The sequence below is a fragment of the Littorina saxatilis genome, linkage group LG7 (assembly GCF_037325665.1).
Source record: "Littorina saxatilis isolate snail1 linkage group LG7, US_GU_Lsax_2.0, whole genome shotgun sequence".
In the NCBI taxonomy this organism is placed as follows: domain Eukaryota; kingdom Metazoa; phylum Mollusca; class Gastropoda; order Littorinimorpha; family Littorinidae; genus Littorina; species Littorina saxatilis.
This window is the reverse complement of record NC_090251.1, coordinates 47,988,082-48,009,166: the sequence shown is the minus strand read 5'-3', so window position 1 is coordinate 48,009,166 and position 21,085 is coordinate 47,988,082. Positions and strand designations below refer to the sequence as shown.

Genomic DNA, 21,085 nt, shown 5'->3' with positions numbered 1-21,085 from the left:
CACACACGCACACACACACGCACATACACACGCACGCACGCACATACACATACACACATATATGGAGTATCCATAATTACACATATGATACAATCATGAATGGCAATTAACCAATTACACAAGACAACGCACAAACACATCAACAAACACAAAAGAAAAGACAAAGGGTACGTGACATTTATTGTAACCAAAAGTGTATTTTGGTTTTAAGTCGAGGTGTAAAGCAATTACTGATTTGTTCAAATCAAAAACAAAGAACAAGTCAAACAAATAACATACTAAACTCATCTACCAAACAACAAACAAGTGAAAAACAGGACAAATACACAAACAATCTTAAAACAACTAAACTCATCTTCCAATCAACACATAAATGAAAAAACAGGACGAATACACAAACAAACAATCTAACAAGTCGCGTAAGGCGAAAATACAATATTTAGTCAAGTAGCTGTCGAACTCACAGAATGAAACTGAACGCAACGCAACGCAGCAAGACCGTATACTCGTAGCATCGTCACTCCACCGCCCGTGGCAAAGGCAGTGCCCGTGGAATTGACAAGAAGAGCGGGGTATTCGTTGCGCTGAGAAGGATAGCACGCTTTTCTGTACCTCTCTTCGTTTTAACTTTCTGAGCGTGTTTTTAATCCAAACATATCATATCTATATATTTTTGGAATCAGGAACCGACAAGGAATAAGATGAAAGTGTTTTTAAATTGATTTCGAAAAAACAAATTTGATAATAATTTTTATATATTTAATTTTCAGAGCTTGTTTTTAATCCGAATATAACATATTTATATGCTTTTGGAATCAGCAAATGATGGAGAATAAGATAAACATAAATTTGGATCGTTTTATAAATTTTTATTTTTTTTTTACAATTTTCAGATTTTTAATGACCAAAGTCATTAATTAATTTTTAAGCCACCAAGCTGAAATGCAATACCGAACCCCGGGCTTTGTCGAAGATTACTTGACCAAAATTTCAACCAATTTGGTTGAAAAATGAGGGCGTGACAGTGCCGCCTCAACTTTCACGAAAAGCCGGATATGACGTCATCAAAGACATTTATCAAAAAAATGAAAAAAACGTTCGGGGATTTCATACCCAGGAACTCTCATGTCAAATTTCATAAAGATCGGTCCAGTAGTTTAGTCTGAATCGCTCTACACACACACACACACATACCTAAAGTGTGGATGGTTACCTAAGAGGCGGCACTGGGTGTAGTGCCTTTCTAGTGCACTTGCACTACAACAGCACTGGGTGCAGTACTCGCTCCGGCATCGAAAAATTTTGCACTAAAAAATGCACAAAATTTGACCTATTTCGTCGCCTATAGAGGACGGAAAGAATGTCATTTTGAACATTGTTATGACATTCTTTCCGTCAAAAAAGTCAATTTAACGGTGTTAAATGAAGCGAGCATCCACACAATTAGGTTGCCATCCAGAGTTTAGGTTGCCATCCACGTGTGGATGGTTGCCTTATGGTGATTTAGGCAACCAAACCTGTGGAAACATGGGTACACACACACGCACACACACACACACACACACGCACGCACATACACCACGACCCTCGTTTCGATTCCCCCTCGATGTTAAAATATTTAGTCAAAACTTGACTAAATATAAAAACAACCAAACTCATTTTCAAATCAACAAACAAATGAAAAACAGGACGAATACACACACAAACAATCTAAAAACAGTAAATCTCCTTTCCCGCCATCACTTGACGCCTTCCCGCGTAGCATTAGCTGAACAGTATGACGTCACGGGTGATCCCATTTGAAACTGAATGACCACCACAGCGTATGTAATGAAGGTTCCAGCAAGCTGCCAAAAAAGGGAACATTAAAACGGTGTTAGCATTTTCAACAATAGCCGTTTATTCTTCTTTTGCATTCATAAGCTGCAACTCACACATGCATCTTTATTTAGAAAGATTTTTTTGTTGGTTTGTTTGTTTGCTTAACGCCCAGCCGACCACGAAGGGCCATATCAGGGCGGTGCTGCTTTGACATATAACGTGTGCCACACACAAGACAGAAGTCGCAGCACAGGCTTCATGTCTCACCCAGTCACATTATTCTGACACCCGACCAACCAATCCTAGCACTAACCTCATAATGCCAGACGCCAGGCGGAGCAGAAACTAGATTGCCAATTTTAAAGTCTTAGGTATGAACCGGCCGGGGTTCGAACCCACGACCTCCCGATCACGGGGCGGACGCCTTACCACTAGGCCAACCGTGCCTTTTGTGTTGGTAGTTTTCGACGTATATGATCGTGTAATTAAGGTAAACATACTCCATTTTCTGATCAGTATTCTATAGCAGATGTGTAAGTCGCTGGTGTGGTGATTATTGTTTGACAAATATATCTACTGAAAACACTGCTAAGGAATGGACTATTCTTGTCTACGTTGGTTTGTTTGTCTAATGTTTCTGTGTATTTGTGTGTGCGTGTGTTGGTGTGTGTGTGTGTGTGTATGTGTGTGTCAGTGTGTGTGTGTGTGTGTGTGTGTCTGTGTGTCTGTGTGTCTGTATGTCTGTGTGTGTGTCTGTGTGTGTTTGCGATGTGTACTGTTCCTGCATATATATCTTAAGAATTGCTGTTGGCACTTTGAAGACAGAGTAAATGACCTGGGACTGACCATCAGGACAGTTTCCCGTGTGACTGAGAACAGGCCGTACACATGGTACCCCAGGTCGCTGTCATGGAGCCTCGTTGTAAACAGCTGCAGCTGAAGAAGAGCAACGAAACAAGAGCGAATGGGGTGATCATCTCAGTCTGTAAGTTATTATTGCTATAGGTAGGCCGCTAGATTCAAAGTAACAGGATTTGTAAAGAGTTGCAGTTGGCCAAGACATATGTGACCCTCCACCACGAAATGAGTCGCATGTCATCTCGCGCGGTTCTGCGCTAGGCTTAATATAAGTCTGGGGAGTGTCTGGTAACAGTGTGAGGGTCACCTTAGTCACAGGCTTATAACTCAAACAGTTTTCGCTCTTTTCTGAAACGGGTTTCACCACTGGATAGAGCATAAAAAACTCTTTAGATAAATGTAAAAATATGAAAATCATGCAAAGGTGACATGTGACTCATTCCGTGGTGGAGGCTCACATATAGCAACATCAACAACCGCAAAAACTATAATATTTAAAAAAAAATACCACCTATAACTATAGCTTTAGTGTCATAATGAGTACATTAAAATGAAAAATGTCATTTGACGCATCAAACCTGCCAGTTAAAATCGTGAAGACACATACTTAAGTGACAATTTGTAGGGCATGCAATAAGGCAATAACAATCAGACGCATACATTCTTGTATTTACGGGGTTAGTGCCCAATAATGTCACCATCAACATCAGCAACAAAAACCTACTACCACCACTTCAACCACCACCAACATCACCACTCTCACTACTGCTACTGCTACTACTACTACTACTACTACTACTAAAACTACTACTACAACTACTACAACAACTACTACTTCTACAACTACAACTACTACTACAGGTATGCTATGTTCTTATCAATGTATGAGTGTATGACCAAGGTGTGATGTATGAGTATTTTAATTAATTTGTTTTTCCGTCGACACATACGCTGGTTTAATGCAAACAGTTGAAAGTATAGCAGTAACTCCTGTTCCGCTTCTTTACCTTAGTCACCAGGGGATGCGACAGAGCAGACCAGTCAGAGGCGTATATCATTGAAAGGGGTGACCGGGCCTGAAACACAAAGGTGCTATAGTCCATGTTAGATTTAACAAACACACAAACAAACAAACAAACAAACCAGCCAAACAAGAAACCAACAATAAGACACACAAACCAGGCATCGTTAAATCAATGTAGATAATGCTAATATGCCACTGATACTTTCTTCATGTCGCTTTTGAGAACAGGTGTTAGTATTCTCGATCTGTATGACTGTCTATGTCTGTCTGTCTGTGTCTGTCTGTCTGTCTGTCTGTGTCTGTCAGTCTGTCAGTTCGTCTATGTCTGTCAGTCTGTCTGTCTGTCTGTTTGTCTGTCTGTGTCTGTCTGTTTTCTCTCTATCGTTCTCTCTCACATAGACACACACCCACACACACACACACACACACACACACACACACGCACACACGCACACACACACATGCACACACGCACACACACAACACACACACACACAACACACACACATATATACACACACACACATAAACACACACACACACACACACACACACACTCACACATCACATATCATCATCACCCCCCTACACACACACACACACACACACACACACACATATATACACACACACAAATCCAACTCACCGCCTCTTGCAGAGAGATGGCAAAGGCGATCACAACACCCAGCAGAGAGATCCTCTCCATACACATAGTGAACATGAAGCCCCACTGGTTGACCCTCCCCGCCCCACTGGCCAAACTGTAGATCATGAAACACAGGAGAGGGACGCTGACTGCAAAGTTGCAAGCGATGAAGTGCTGGAAACACCGCTGACTCAGCGAAAGCAGACGACACAAACTTTCATGCTGATTGCGCAGATGACAAAACTCTTTCTCCGAACTTGAAAGCTGGCTCCTCTCTCCTTCACTGTCACCTTCGCTCGCAGGTGACTGGAAAATAAAATGTGATCTTGTTGCAGGCTTTAAGTTGGACTTTCTCATTGTAGAAGAACCTTTGTGACGTTCCTTTACAACATCAGACGATGGATTGGCTGAACGTTTCATTCCAATTGTGGAATCACCTGGGCAACGTTCCTTTGACGTAACGGGCAAGGGCTTGGACATTTGATTTCGACTAGTAAATACTGGAGAGTTTTTGAAAGATGGATTCGGATTCTTTCCACAATGAGATATGTCGTGGTGCCCGGGCGCATTGTCTGAATTCCTTCTGTTGCGGATACCACACTCTGTCACCACATCTTCAACAGCTTCGGTTGTTTCAAGGTCGATGACTGTTAGCGAATGGCTGTTTAACGTTTCTTGGAAATCAGACTGTTTGGGATATCTCTCCGCCTCACGATTTTGATTCTTGTTTTTGAATGTAGTTTTAGGAATGTTTATCAAGTGGTCAGTGTGTGCCCCCCTTCCTGTCGTTTGTATCTCTGTTCTTCCATTGGTATTGCCGGTCAGTTCACTGACACCGTTAGAAGTATGAAGCAAGCTGTTGGTTACATGTAAATTGCAGCTTTCTGTCAACTCCGGGCTTTGTTTTACGTCATTGCTATTTCTTCCTTCGAAAGATTCGACTGAAGACCCCGTGTTTTCTGAGACGTTTTGCGAAGCCAAAGTTTCCCCGAATTTTGAATCAGTTTGAGGTAAGACTTTTTCCAACTCTTGCGTCACAAGCAAAAACTCATGACGGATGACGCGAGCCAGGATGACGTAGAGTAACACAACAGGGATCTCTGTGTTAATCCCGACTGTCAAAAAAGCCGTGTGCAGCATTAGCAGGACCAGAAACCAGTCATTCGGCAGTGCGTCCAAAGGTGCGAGGTACCGTTTCCAGTTGGGGAAGCTGCAGGTACAGTACACCATAGAGGAGAAGAAAAACAAGCTGAACACTATCAGAACTTTCACCAGGAGGCGTGACCTTTTCAGTATGGTTTTGCACTGGGCGTGGCTTCCGTGAGAAAAACGCGCCACGTAACTTTTCCACGTGACGCGCAGTTTCTTAACGTGACGTCGTAACGATAAGTAGAGGAGGGCGAATTGAACAACCAGTTGGGCAGGGAAAAACTGCAAAATACACACAGACATTTGGCATTGCAGATGTTATGTTTGTTTGGTTTTGTTGCTAAAACGGTTGGACATGATTTCAAATAATGTACACATTGTAGCGTTTTTCGTTTAAACACAGAAGACCCACTTCAAGGCTTGTGTTGAAGACAATTGGATGTCTGTGTCGGGCTTATTTGTTCATTGATGTTCTTTGCTTTGTTGGTTCACATTAAGAGCTCAGGCTCTTAAAATGAAGCACTTCTAAATGTATCTGTACATATATAAATGTTTGTTCAATGTCTAGTAACAGCTAATTCTACCTAATTAGGCCTAACGACTACTTGAAGAGAGAACAACTACAAGTACAATGCACACATTACAATTTCCTCGCTAGAATTTAGTTATCAGCAACAAAACTAAATCCATATTCAAGGTCATTCCCCTATCTACACAAATAAGTATGTACGAAGACAATTCATGAACAGTATTACCAGTTTCATTCTATTAGGCAAACATTTTGTCAAAATGTATTGCTTTCGCTTCAGCGAGTTGTTTTTGGTGTGTGTGCATTTATATACAGCCGTTTTACGTTCCATTGTAAACACTGCCTTTGTTTAATACAGAGAAAAAACAACACCTCATTATCTACAATTCTTATGTAGATATAATATGAGGACATGCTAACTCTTGGTGTCTTTGCTTCCTGTTTACTGTCCTGTTTTATTTAATACGTTTTGAAATGAAGCTGCATCATTTACCAAGGCAACACTGGACGTTTGACAACGGATTTCAACTTACCGCAAACACCAGCATGATCCCCCAGTAAAACGAGAAGGTGGACATATCCTTGAAGGCGTAGAGAGGACGGAGGAGGATGCAAATGAGAGCAAAACCAACAAACCACGGGGCGACCTTGTACCAACGCATCCCACAGGACCCGAGAACTCTTCCTCCCAAACACACACATCCACACTTGCTTTGTGCTTGAAAGCAGAGACTGCGTGTTTCTGCTGTCTCCGGACGAACTGTTATACCACCATCTCCTGCTTCCTCCACCGAAGGATTTGAGAATGTCCCTGCCTCTGTATCTTGGCTGACTGACAAGTTTGACGAGTGAAGTAATTGGTGAACAGGAAATCCAAATGCGGCGATATATTTCAAGAGAGGATCGAGACAGTTGAGTTCACATGCGGTCATTGATGTGGAACTCTTCGCCATGTTTCCTGTGCGCAAGAAACAGTGCCTGTTGCCAGCAATGTGATTCTCGGGTATGAGTGAAACTATTCCGGCTTGTTGTTTTTGTTCCATTTCAAAACCCGTCATGATCACAAGACCAATCCCTAGAGAGGATGATGAAATGTCAACATAGTCTCACTAATCGACACGCGTACGACACTCAAGCAAACATTATGGAAAGACAGTCAGACAGATACTCAGACAGACGTACAGTCAGATAGACAGACATACATTTACACAGACACACGCACAGACACATACAGACAGACAGACATAAACACACACACACACACACACACACACACGCACAGACAGACACACACACACATACATACACATATAAATACACACACTCAAACACACACACACGCACACACACACACCGTCACACACACACATACACACACACACACACACACACACACAAACACATATATAAATACACACACAATCAAACACACTCACTCACACACACACACACACACACACACACATATACATAAACACACACACACACACACACACACACACACACACACACACACACTCACACACACACGGATCACCTCCCACCCCACCACCACCCGTACGCATGATTACATCTAAAATAAGCTTTCAAACACGCTATTAGTATTAGTTTTGCACTATTTATTTTCCTCCCAAAGTAATGACAATGGCTTTTAGCAAGATTGCTGATCACACAAAGGCTCAGTTTCACGTGTCCTGTGGGTATCACGCGTGAGTTAAGAGGCTGTTGTGACCAGCAAGCCATGCAGTTTCCACCAAAACATTTCAATCATTGCGCATGTATGTGGATCAATTATGAACGCAAAACCTAATCAAGCATCTGGGTCCCTCACATTGAGTCAAACACTGTCACATTCGCCCGATGAAAATGTCGTTCGTTGATGGAACCAACTCGGCTATGTCCTTTCGCCCAATCGATGTCGCTAACGTTTTGGCTGTGACATGTTCAGAGTGTGTTAAAGTGTGAAAACTAGACTCTATGATCCAGATGTATTCTTCTTCTTCTTCAGCGTTCCAGCATTTTTTGATTACGTGTGAGCTCCTTTGCCCATTTGGGTTCCCCACACTATACTCCGAGAGCATAGTCAGCTCACTCCGCTTTCGTTGAGTAGGCATACTGGGTATTTTCGTGTTTCCATAACCCATGGATTATAGGATCTTTTCCGTGCGCACTTGGTCTTGTGCTTGCGTGTACACACGAAGGGGGTTAAGTCACTAGCAGGTCTGCACACAAGTTGACCTGGGAGGTCGGAAAAATCTCCACTCTTTACCCACCAGGCGGCAGCGACTGGGATTCGAACTCACGACCTCCCGATTAGAAGGCCGACGTCTTACCACCACGCCACTGCGCCCGCCCGATCCAGATGTATAAATATGATGACTTGCCAAGAATCATATCAACGAGGTTTTGGTAAGTGGTTAGGGTCCATTTTAATCACAATACCTATATATTGTTTAAGTGGTGTAGATCCCTGGTTTGCGATAGTTAGAAGAAGGTGTTTTGATTTGAATTATTGTAAAGCGTCGTTCCGATATGGCGGTAAACAGCGAAATGACATGACGCTTGTTTAGACTAACATGAGATCAGTTTCTCAATGTACATGTACATACATATATTTTCTGTATCATCCATCCGATCTAACCAAAAATTGACACAATGCAGAGCAGAGTCCACGCAATACTTACGACCACACAATGTTTGGACCGATGTATATATATAAACCGTAAGCGCTGTTTTAAAGAATTCACCTCCAGAGAGTTTAAACGTATAATACTCTTGCAAAATTATTTGCATTGTATGAGGACATCATCCATATCATATAATCACACATGTTTCAACACACTCTAAACATATCACAGGCAAAATATTAGCTACATATAAGAGAAGTCGATTTTAGTAGTTGTCGTTGTTGTTGCTGATGTTCTGTCGGGGGGAGGAAGGGTGGGGGGCTGGTTATTGGTTTGTTTTGTGTGGTGGTTTTGGCAGCTTGCGTGCGCGTGCATGTGTGTACATGGCAAAGTTAAATAGTTCCTTTGGGATCGCAGCTAGCATACCATACAGGGTTTTAAGGGGGGGGAAGGATGGTTGGCAGAGTTGGTTGCTCAATAGAAAAGATACACAAAAAGCAAAAAAGCAAATAATAAACACAGATTGTTTGTCTTGTACACGTACTATCTCTCTACCCCCCCTGTTTGTCTATGTCTCTGTCTTTCTCTCTCTCTCTCTCTCTCTCTCTCTCTCTCTCTCTCTCTCTCTCTCTCTCTCTCTCTCTCTCTCTCATTCTGTCTGTCTGTCTGTCTGTCACTCTCTCTCTCTCTTTCTCTCTCTGTCTCTGTCTCTTTCTGTCTCTGCCTCTCTCTGTCTGTCTGTCTGTCTATCTGTCTCTCTCTCTATCTGTCTCTCTCTCTCTCTCTCTCTCTCTCTCTCTCTCTGTCTGTCTCTGTCTCTCTCTGTCTGTCTGTCTGTCTGTCTGTCTCTCTCTCTATCTGTCTCTCTCTATCTCTCTGTCTCTGTCTCTTTCTGTCTCTGTCTCTCTCTGTCTGTCTGTCTCTGTCTCTCTCTCTCTCTCTCTCTCTCTCTCTCTCTCTCTCTCTCTCTCTCTCTCTCTCTCTCTCTCTCTCTCTCTCTCTCTCTATCTTTCTGATCCGAACTAAAATGCGCAAGTGTTTGCTTGAGTTCACGTTTCAAAAGTAGATAGTTTGAGTTGTATTCAGTTGACGCTTTAACGTTTCCATAACACGTCACATTTCTTCTTGTTACATGCACATATCAAACGTGTCCCGTAAAGAATCACATTTCAATGACGAAAGACGGCTGCATACTGTATGGAGTGATGAAAGATGAGGTTGTATACGGGAATTGTAAGTGTGTTTGTATATCAGCATACGCTCTTTTTATACTGATCACAATGACTGAATACGGGTACTCTATTTGTTTATCATTACTTGTGCTGAAAATGAAAGACGGTAAGCACGCAAGAAGAATGCCCTTATATTTTGACAGGCAATACGATTCAAAACGAACGGGTCGCCGCTGTTACCTGCAATATCCGGGAGTCTGACGAAAGACCCAACGCAGCCAAAAGCGCAGCCTTTGCAACCAGCAAAGGAGGACAGTATTTAAAATAAATGGCAACGCCCTGTCTCCGTCCGATTCAGAACTAGACTTTTGTGAGGAACGACACATCGCCCGGGCCGGTAGAGCAGAAACTGTAAGGAACGAACAAGGTAATCTTTTGCTACAAATGTTGTACACCCTTTTAGTTTTAAGTCAGTATCACTTTACTATTTTAGATAATGTAAAGAATACTATATCTCATATTGAGTTCCTCTCTCTTCTTTTTATTATTATTTTTTTAAAGTTTGGCAGGCGTGGGGCGTTTAATAAAATCACTGTTGTAACAACATTCATTTGTTAGTTAGTTAGTTGTTGCTTTTTGGGTCTAGCGGACCATATAGGCCAAATCAGGACCCCAACAACAACATTCATTGTTTGACCTATATTTAAATGTGAATGTGTTCTTGGAATAGTTCCTCTCTCTTCTCTCTGTTAAAGAAAATTGGTGGTTCTATGTTCTTTAAGCCGCATTTGGTTCTCATGACGATAATGGTAGAAATTGAAAAGAAACTTAAAGAAACGAACAAAAACGTAATATACAAAGAGGTCGCCTATAGTGCTTGATCCGGTACTTGTAAGATTGTTTCGATAACACTGACGGGGAAAAGTGTAAGGTTTTGTTTGTCCTGCTGTTTTTCATTGTTTTTTTTGTTTTTTGTTTTGTTCTGTCAACAGAATCTTTCTAGTCAGAAAAGAATGGGTGTTGGTGTAAGGTTTAAAACTGATTTTATCTATTCATAAGAATGATGATTCATCTCTTCGTCTTAACCCAAATATTTAACAGTATTTCATTTGCCCATACCGTTTGTGTTATTGTGTTCGTGTGTTGTAATTTGACTTAATTGTCGTGATTATTTGAAAGGCGTGAATATTCACGTAAAGTTTATTCGGACGGAAGTCCCGTGAAGGCTTTTTATTTTATCTTAATTTTAAGTTTGAGGTGCTTTCCAAGTGTGTTTTCTACTGGACACAAGAACTTAAGAGACGTATACAGTATACATTTCTAACACATGCATAATTAGTTAAATCAGGTTCTGCTGGTGTGAATGTGATATTGATCAAAATTAATATTTGTCTTGATCAAATATTTTTCGTCCTATATTTCATGTGCCGCTGTAAAGGCAGAGGAACCAAAATGACATTCTGTTGTAAGCATTATAGGACCTCATGATGGTGATGGGGATGATGATAACGACGACGACGATGGTGATGTCATGATGATGATTACTTTTGTTGTTGTTGTTGCTGTTGTTGTTGTTGTTGTTGTTGTTGTTGTCACTTGTTCTTCTTCTTGTTCTTGTTCTTGTTGTTCGTGTTGTTGGTGTTAGCTTTTATGAACGCTTCGGCTTTATGAATGGTTGGTTGGTTGCTGAATGAAAAAAACCCGAATACCCACAATATGCTTTTTAATGAGCAGAATTGGTTTATTGATAATAAAACGACTGAATGTTATTTTTCAGACAATGTATCGTCTAGCATCTCTTGTTGTGGCTGCCATCTGTGTGGCTCAAGTCACAGCTCGTAAGTTGGTCTACAGTGTATTTCATCTTTTCTTGTGTGGCATTGCATGTTTTCGTAAGTTTGTGATCATTTCTTTGTGTGATAGAGTATAATAGTATGTGTGTTGGCAGATTAGAAGCTTCTTGTCATCTGTATAGCAGAGCAAATATCTATTGTACATACTTACTGTGCGTTGTGTATCTATGTATAGATATATAGATATGTTCATGGTATTGTCGGTAAATGGCTAATGTGTTGTTGTAAGTTTACTATTACGTTATTTGCTAGAATGTATTTATATGTACTTGATGTTATGTTAAATAGTATGTTTTTATGCATAGTCAACATGTAAAGCGCGGAGAGCACAGACTGCTGTGGTTGGCGCATTATAAGCTGTCATTATTATTCAAGTTATTGAGACATCACAGTGCGCTAAGAGATTTATAGAGTAAATCGAAAAAATGAATTATTGAACGAAGCGCCAATCGACTTCCAAAATAGCATGGTCTAGCTCGAAATCTGTCAGAAAAAAACACTTCGCGGGAAATGTTAGGGTCAAGCATCATTGTTTGGTAATGTGGAGACAATAAGCTACATGCCACTAACACGGCGGATGAGAAGAATATTCGCAAATCGAAAGAATTCGCATAGCCTCACTGTGGCACAGGCGCATGAAATATGTCAGAAAAACACTTTTGTTTTTAGCCGCGGGAAATTTAGTGTCAAGAACCATTTGGTAATGTGGAGAAAATAAGGTACATGTCACGAGAATGAGAAAAATTTTCTTAAATCGAGAGAAGGGGCACATCCTCGCTGTGGCAAAGGGCGTTAGAATACGCTCTCTGGAAAAAAATAGCCATTAGCCAATCAACTGTTTCACATCAGTCATGTGACACTAGTACTTACTGACAATTATTATTATTATTATTATTATTATTATTAGTAGTAGTAGTATTAGTATTATTATCATATCACCTCAGCTATTCAAAAGAGAATCACTAAAGAAAGAAATCTGCCCAAAAGACGATCACTCCGTCGCCTTCTTTGGGGGGGGGGGGGGCTTGCTTCAGCCCATTTAATAGCTGCAGTAGTCTGTGACCGTCGTCATGCAGCAGTTGCCTGACGATGTTTTGGGGATGGGACCAATAAGGTCGATTCCAATCTGTTGAAAGATCAGCAAGGTCTCAACGCTAGTTGTATCTTTTTGTTTTTAATAGAAAACTTTTTTCGGTTGCATATTTTCACACGTCGCAAACGATGCAAACGACGGCTGTTCGCTGAATTTCACGTGGTTACCTAGTGTCTCAGAAGTGCATGAGGCCTGATGGACGGTAGGGTTTGCTATGACATGTAGTAGTCTTCGTGAAGACCTAATAAATATGCCTTAACGGAAAATTACTTCATTCGAAAAATGGTAATGATCCGCTTACTGAAAAGCGATGTATCGAAAAAAAATAGCCAAAGAACTAAGGATTGGAAAATAGACACAATAAAATAAGTAGCAAGGATACCAGTCCTCACAGGATCTATAATTACCTAAACACAGGAAGCCAAGAAGAGAATGACACAAGGATACCAGTCCTCACAGGATCTATAATTACCTAAACACAGGAAGCCAAGAAGAGAATGACACAAGGATACCAGTCCTCACAGGATCTATAATTACCTAAACACAGGAAGCCAAGAAGAGAATGACACAGGGGAACAGACACAGGATCTATAATTACCTAAACACAGGAAGCCAAGAAGAGAATGACACAAGGATACCAGTCCTCACAGGATCTATAATTACCTAAACACAGGAAGCCAAGAAGAGAATGACACAAGGATACCAGTCCTCACAGGATCTATAATTACCTAAACACAGGAAGCCAAGAAGAGAATGACACAAGGATACCAGTCCTCACAGGATCTATAATTACCTAAACACAGGAAGCCAAGAAGAGAATGACACAAGGATACCAGTCCTCACAGGATCTATAATTACCTAAACACAGGAAGCCAAGAAGAGAATGACACAAGGATACCAGTCCTCACAGGATCTATAATTACCTAAACACAGGAAACCAAGAAGAGAATGACACAAGGATACCAGTCCTCACAGGATCTATAATTAACTAAACACAGGAAGCCAAGAAGAGAATGACACAGGGGAACAGACACAGGATCTATAATTACCTAAACACAGGAAGCCAAGAAGAGAATGACACAGGGGAACAGACACAGGATCTATAATTACCTAAACACAGGAAGCCAAGAAGAGAATGACACAGGGGAACAGACACAGGATCTATAATTACCTAAACACAGGAAGCCAAGAAGAGAATGACACAGGGGAACAGACACAGGATCTATAATTACCTAAACACAGGAAGCCAAGAAGAGAATGACACAGGGGAACAGACACAGGATCTATAATTACCTAAACACAGGAAGCCAAGAAGAGAATGACACAGGGGAACAGACACAGGATCTATAATTACCTAAACACAGGAAGCCAAGAAGAGAATGACACAGGGGAACAGACACAGGATCTATAATTACCTAAACACAGGAAGCCAAGAAGAGAATGACACAGGGGAACAGACACAGGATCTATAATTACCTAAACACAGGAAGCCAAGAAGAGAATGACACAGGGGAACAGACACAGGATCTATAATTACCTAAACACAGGAAGCCAAGAAGAGAATGACACAGGGGAACAGACACAGGATCTATAATTACCTAAACACAGGAAGCCAAGAAGAGAATGACACAGGGGAACAGACACAGGATCTATAATTACCTAAACACAGGAAGCCAAGAAGAGAATGACACAGGGGAACAGACACAGGATCTATAATTACCTAAACACAGGAAGCCAAGAAGAGAATGACACAGGGGAACAGATAGGACCAGACGGGAATCGAACCCAAGACTGTCAAACCCCGAAATCGACAGCTCCAAAAAATAAGCGATGGCAGCCCAGGATTAAGTCATGTTATCTCTAACGCGGCCGAGAGCGGACCGCCTGGACACACTCGCTAAGATGAAAAAGGAACAGATGTCCCCTAGGACTCAAAGTCCGACCCCTAAATATAGGCTTGGACTCTCTGTCCCAGAAAAAATAAGTCCGCTAAAAGTCAAGGAATATTTGTCCGGCTGTGAACTATCGTTCCGCCCGTATTGCTCCCGTTCCAAAGGAGTGGAACGATACTCCCACTGGACAAAATAATGTACCTTTTACACTATTTATTTATTTTATTCATTTACGAGGATTTATATCGCGCACGTATCTCACCACACAAGGCGACTCAAGGCGCATGTCTACCTAATAATGCCGTGTGAGATGGAATGTTTCACACAATATATCACGCATTCACATCGGCCAGTAGATCAACAGCCTATAGGCGCTGCATCCACCTTTCACGGCCTATTATTCCAGGTCACACTAGTACTCAAACTATAGGAATATGTTGCTTGTCCCTCGACATCAAGCTGCTTTCGTGTCAATGTTACTATCACCTGCACGTAGATCCCCTGCCGCCATTTGCATACAGTACTTAAATCCAAAGCAAACGGTGCCAAACCTCAGTTTAGAATAGTCCACGTATGTAGCCTTTGACTGATTAGTTTTGCATGAACAAACTGCGCTGTGCATAAAAAAAGGCAAATATTTCGAGTTTTTGACAAAGAGAGACTCTGTGTAGGCCCTAAATCTATCGGTATGGTGTAAAATGTCCTGTCCACCCCGTATCACCCCCACAAGCCTCCCCCCCCCCCCTCACCCTCTACTCCCCTTCACCCCCACCCTACTACCCGTTCGCCTTGAAATCGTGACTCTGTTTCGTTTTTGAGGCTACGCCTACAGGCGCACCCTCTTGGTAAACAAGGTGAGGCAATGACAACAATGCCTGAATGGCTTGATACTAGAGTGTTTGCGCTTCGACGCCACGCTTTGTGAAAGTCTGAACGCTCGCTGGCGTATAGTTATTATTTCGTCGAATCCGTCACTGTTGGCCTAAGCTGTGTATTTTATTGAAACTGGATTGCAGAAGAAGGAGAAACAAAAGGCGTGCGCGAAGTATGCCCGAAAGGCTTGAAACGGCGTAATAAAGAACGGCAGCTACATTAGCGAAACTTGGCCCAATAGCTGACTCGCCTATTACGTGAGCAAAATATTGCCTGTGGTTACATAATTTTCTAATAGCCTACTTCACTTTTGCGAATCGTTCCTAGTCCTGGAAAAAAAATGCGCAATTTTTATTTTTTGTGTGTGTGCTCATTTATTTGATCCGACGACTTTTTGATTATTTGATAAAAGCGGAAACACTAGCTTTAATTCTTTACCTGCTCTCACTGGTGGTCTAGGTTTTGAGGCTGGGTGGGAGTGTGTGATGAAAAATTGGGTTCGGTGGGGGTTGAGGGGTTGGTTGCAGCTGAAATGTACAATCGTGTTTTTGTTTAGCACGAGCAGGTTTTTTTTACTGTATGACTGTCCCCCACAACTGTCCCCTCCCCCCCCCCCCCCCACCATCCCCCGAGGGCAGCCGAACTCCGTGTTGGGAGGACGCATGTAATGGATGCATACATTAGTCTTGTGCAACATGTGCAGAATGCAACAGTTATGCGGGACGAGTGTGGTTTCTCCTCGACGAGTCAGAAACCGCCAGGACGGCATCCTCCTCCAATCTAGACGTGGTGACCACATCCCTGAGATACGACATCCTTAGGTCCCAGATCCAGCAGTTCGCACATGGTCTAACCAGAACTGGCCGGCCGGTCGACGTCCAGTTGGGCATCGTGTCATACCAAGGGTCAGCCAGACAGACCCGGCCACTGACCACACCCAGCACCTTGCAGGCCTTGCTCAACAACCAGGTCACAAGCGGCATTATTCCGGACTCAATCCTGACTCAAGTGAGTACAACCAAAGCGTATGAAACAAGTCGCGTGGAGCGATGCTTATGCCTCTCGTGGTTTTACTTAAATTGAGCCCGAAGCTGACTTTGCAAAGACTCATTATCAAATCAAACACACCAGATCTACATAATTTCATAAATGTGGACAAAACAAGATGTTGCACCCACATTAAAATGTATGTTGGGATGTTGGCAATGATAAGAAACATTGAAATTACGTGTGTGTCTAATAACAATTGCATATTTAATATAAGGCAGAATGTTAAGTAGCCAACTAATTATTGATTTTGTTAAGCTTTAAAGCTAAAATTTAAAACCTATACTCCAAATCGAGTCAAAGAATGTTTATATCTCATCATTCCGTTTCTGTATGAGCAGGGTGGCGTAGCTGCAGGCGGGTCATGGACGTACACCGGTCTTCAAGAGGCTAACAACAATATCGCCTTTGTGCCCAACTACAAGAACATCATCGTCGTTGTTTCAGCACAGGCATCTTTCAGCGCTAACAGGCGTGCTCTGGCACAGGCAGCCGCAAATCAACTGAGGGTCAGAGGTAAGGGCTAATATGTTGTAAGGTTACACGCCGAGTCTCCGTGGATATTAAAAATAATAATGGTGGAAGTTTGTGGATCATGAAAAATGCGAGATTCAGCGAGCTTGATCGTGACCAGAACTGAGACCATTATTTCTAATATCCACTTAGACAAGGTATGTAATCTATTACATTTTATTCAACCTTTCCTCAGTTTTTCCAGGAAAAAAGTGCTTTTGTGCCACAGCTTGGTCGAGTCCTAATCACTCTGCCAGTCTACCTGCGCAGGAGAATGGTTATAATGCGCGGCTGTGTAGTTCCGTAAAGTCATTCAATTCTGTTAGCATTTTAGAGCAGTTTCTTTTGTTTGGAATACAATCAAGTACACTGTTATGTTGTAATTGTGCTACGGTGGTAAAGGCAGATATGTCTGTGTGTTCTTTTCATGTTTTGGTATCGTTAAGGAAATGTTTTACCGTCGTATTGAGTAGCAGATGAACTTTTGCCCCCGTGTTCCAAAGTCAAATACTGCATGAAGTTCAGTTTATTGAAGCAAAACAGTGTATGCATGAAACCGCTAGATGTTTTTGAAATTGATGGGATGAGTGCATTTGTTTGCGTGTGATCTGTTAATATGAAGTGTTGTCGACAATTCACCGAAGGATTGCAGTCTTTTGTCGAAGAAGCTGAGTGTGCAGAAATCCGAAAGGGGAACTACTCTTGTCTCTTCACAAAGTATGAGATTTACTTGCCTTGGGAACTTGCTCTCGCCGATTTGTTCGTTTAAGTTGTGTTGTGTGGTGCACTGTCGTATCACGCACATTTGTGTCGTGTCGTATCATGTCGTATCGTGTCTTTCAAAAGTCAGAGGAGTTATCGGGCACAAACTGCTGACAACCACAAGACGGACAAAGGTATAGGTTGATATGAATAGTTGCATGGGTTGTGTCTTGTCGTGTTGTGTCGTGCCGTGTCGTGTCGTGTTGTGTGTCGTTACGTGTTTTCGTCATGTTGTGTCGTGTCGTGTATTTCAACAGTCAGAAGCGTTCTCGGGCACAGGCTGCTAGAAGTCAGCTTTGGGCTAAAGGAAGGAGTCAATATAAATTGCTGCGTCAGTTGTGTTGTGCCGTGTCGTATCGTGTTGTATCGTGTCGTGACGTTCAACAGTGGGCGGCCGGTACAGTCCGCATCCAACCAACTTAGTCTAGAGATCAAGTGTTACTGTCTGGCATCTGCCTCGAGAGTCCGAGAACAATCTCCATATTTCTTTTTGCTGCGATGCCCGCAGAATCCCGCCGTACGGTGGTGCTCTCTGACATCTCATACGTAGGCTAAGCTGAGGAGATAAGGTCAGGGCTAATAGGAATCGCAGTGTCGGTCGTGACGTAACGTGTCGTTCAAAGGTCGGAGGCGCCGTTATTCGCGCTAATAAGTTTTCTCGAACATTGTTCTGCTTTCAACGTTAAATGGTTCACGTTGGAAGAGAGGGTGAACAAAAGGCGTCTTGCGCATGGTGACTTCCGTGTCGTTTTTCATGAAGATGTGTGATCTGCTTCAGTAATTGGTTTACACTGACTACGAGTCTTGCGAGCAGGTATCCGTTGCATCCAGGGTCGCCACTGACTGTATTCAATCTGCTCTGCAGGTTTCGACATCTACGTGGTTGCAGTGAAAGATAATGCCAATGTACAGTACCTCGATGAGCAAGAACTGAAGCTGGTGGCTGGCATTCCTAACAACGGCAACAACCCCAACATGTACAATCGCATAGAGAGCTACAACCAGTTGGCTGCTCACCTCAACACTGAAGTTCGCGACAAGCGACTGTGTCCCACTGTCGACACCACTACTACCACCACCACCACCACCACCACCACCACCACCCCCACTCCGCCAGCCACCACTACCACAACTACCACAAACACCACTCCGCGATACATCTCTTCTTCTGTGGAGATAAGATACCCTCCGTCTGTGCTGTATTTATTTATTTATGCATTTCTTATTTTATTACTTCATTAAATTATCGATGTTCTTTTCTTTCTTTCGGCGTTTATGGGCTGAAACTCCTCCGTACACTCGTGTGTTTGTTTCTCAACGAGTAGGATTTTACGTTTATGGTCGGTTTTTACCCCACCGTTTTGGCAGCCATACGCCGCTTTCGGGCAAGCATATTTACTGGGTGTTTTCTGACTCTGACATCGATTACAGGGTATTTTCCGTGTGCACTTGGTCTTGTGCTTGCTTGTACACACGAAAGGGGATAAGGCACTAGCAGGTCTGCATATAAGTTGACCTGGGAGATCGGAACAATCTCCACCCTTAGCTTACCAGGCGCGGCCGGAATTCAAACACGTGACCTTCCGCATGGGAGGCCCCGTCTTATCAACTAGGCCATTGCGCCCGTCACATTATTGACTGATTTACTTATTATTATTTTGAAATGTCAATCCAAAGTTTACATAATAATACGGTATTTAATTCGTCTTCAGCTTGATGATTTCTTGACTTATTCATTCTGCGTTTCCAAACAAAGCATACCAGAGCTACGGAACGTTTGCTTGTTGGAAGTGTCATAGGCTACATCAAACACAAGAGAAGTTAAACATGCAACATTTATTTAAAGGCACAGTACACAAGTACAGACAATTGTAATTTGTTTTAGTGTGAACGTCATGTGCCTTAATAAAGGTTCTACAAACAAACCTCTCGTGTGCTGTAGGTATAGTCACTAGTAGTATGTCTGCTTCGGATTGAGAGTCATGCGTGTGTCTCTACTGTCCGTGGTCATTCCAAAACGTACTCCACAATGTGAAAAACAAACAAAAAGTCGAAGGGTCAATGTGACTAGCTTACCTACTTTTACCTTTGTGTACTCAAACTGTCCAACTTTTTTTTTCTTTTTTTTATTAAAAAAAAGTATTAATCTTTTAGTTTACAACCTTTTCGAAAAGAGAAAAAAAAGGAAAAAATACAAGAAAGATAGAAACGCGACCGGACAACGATAACATATGAACCGTTTGTGGAATAGCATGGCATGCCATGTTATTGTTCTTTTTTTAACACAAGTGTACCCTACCACCCCTGGTCATCTAGCTGTCTAGGCTACCCTCGTTCCTTACCGTCCTTTTTTTCGGATTTGCCCCCATTTGCAAACCACCCCTCTTTCTCTGCAAATTCTAAATTCTCTATATGAACCCACTTGATGAACTGGCCACGCATCCTTTTTTTGCGGTATAGACTTTGGACCTAGCTAATAAACAACCGGAAAAGCAGCTTTACTTGTGACTTCCCGTTTTGAATACTCCGTATTTGTGGTTCTGTTTATCGCCGCTTCTGTTGGCATTATAGCGTGTCAATGTAATCAATATGTACATTATGTGTGTAATGAAAGACAGGCTTGCTCCATAGCTTTAAAAAGGATCTTAGTTGACACTGTTTTCAGCTCGTTATATTCGGGTGTGTATATGTTTCACCCTGTTTGTGTGTTTGTCCGCGCTTATATCTCTGGAGTTTATGGATCGATTGTGTAAAATGTACACACGCCTGGAGCACAACACTAGGTACCTACCTGTAGCTAAAGGGGAGGGATATGAGCTTTAAGCCTGTCCTCAGCTGGGCGACATGGATTACGCGAAGTATACTCCGCGAAGTTGGCCGCACGAAGCTTCAGCACACACACACTCACACATATATTTACACACACACACACACACACACACACACACACACACACACACACACACACACACACACACACACACAAAGTGACAAACACTCACACACACACACACACACACACACACACACACACAAAACAAACACTCACACACACACACACACACACACAAACAAACACACACACACACACACACACACACACACACACACACACACACACACACACACACACAAACAAACACACACACACACTCACACACACACACACACACACACACACACACACGCGCGCGCGCGCGCGCGCGTTTATACATTCAGGTGGCTA

The 21,085-nt window shown here is 42.4% G+C and overlaps 2 protein-coding genes across 2 annotated transcripts; one reads left to right on the top strand and one right to left on the bottom strand.

Annotated features, from left to right (window-relative positions):
* Positions 1-764: 764 nt before the first annotated feature.
* Positions 765-7,024, bottom strand: LOC138970370 (uncharacterized). Its single transcript, XM_070342829.1, has 5 exons — positions 6,561-7,024; positions 4,350-5,780; positions 3,687-3,755; positions 2,668-2,757; positions 765-1,847 (listed from the first exon to the last, which is right to left on the bottom strand). Exons 1-5 carry the CDS (start codon positions 6,978-6,980, stop codon positions 1,740-1,742), a joined length of 2,118 nt encoding a protein of 705 aa, XP_070198930.1. The 5' UTR covers positions 6,981-7,024; the 3' UTR covers positions 765-1,739.
* A 3,069-nt stretch (positions 7,025-10,093) lies between these two features.
* On the top strand, positions 10,094-19,785 carry LOC138971658 (uncharacterized). Its single transcript, XM_070344428.1, has 5 exons — positions 10,094-10,253; positions 11,604-11,664; positions 16,241-16,545; positions 16,926-17,100; positions 18,725-19,785. The coding sequence occupies exons 2-5, from the start codon at positions 11,607-11,609 to the stop codon at positions 19,099-19,101; spliced, it is 915 nt and encodes a 304-aa protein (XP_070200529.1). The 5' UTR covers positions 10,094-10,253; positions 11,604-11,606; the 3' UTR covers positions 19,102-19,785.
* The last annotated feature ends 1,300 nt before the right edge of the window (positions 19,786-21,085 follow it).

What these genes read in the sequence shown, in the direction of transcription:
- LOC138970370 (XM_070342829.1), bottom strand. Translation starts at nt 6,980, where the DNA reads ATGGCGAAGAGTTCCACATCAATGACCGCATGTGAACTCAACTGTCTC. An exon ending in GGATCATGCTGGTGTTTGCG is followed by an intron (nt 5,781 to 6,560) that starts GTAAGTTGAAAT and finishes TGTATTTTGCAG; the next exon opens with TTTTTCCCTGCCCAACTGGT. An exon ending in CACGGGAAACTGTCCTGATG is followed by an intron (nt 1,848 to 2,667) that starts GTCAGTCCCAGG and finishes CTTTTTTGGCAG; the next exon opens with CTTGCTGGAACCTTCATTAC.
- LOC138971658 (XM_070344428.1), top strand. Translation starts at nt 11,607, where the DNA reads ATGTATCGTCTAGCATCTCTTGTTGTGGCTGCCATCTGTGTGGCTCAA. An exon ending in TGTGGCTCAAGTCACAGCTC is followed by an intron (nt 11,665 to 16,240) that starts GTAAGTTGGTCT and finishes CAACATGTGCAG; the next exon opens with AATGCAACAGTTATGCGGGA. An exon ending in AAATCAACTGAGGGTCAGAG is followed by an intron (nt 17,101 to 18,724) that starts GTAAGGGCTAAT and finishes TCTGCTCTGCAG; the next exon opens with GTTTCGACATCTACGTGGTT.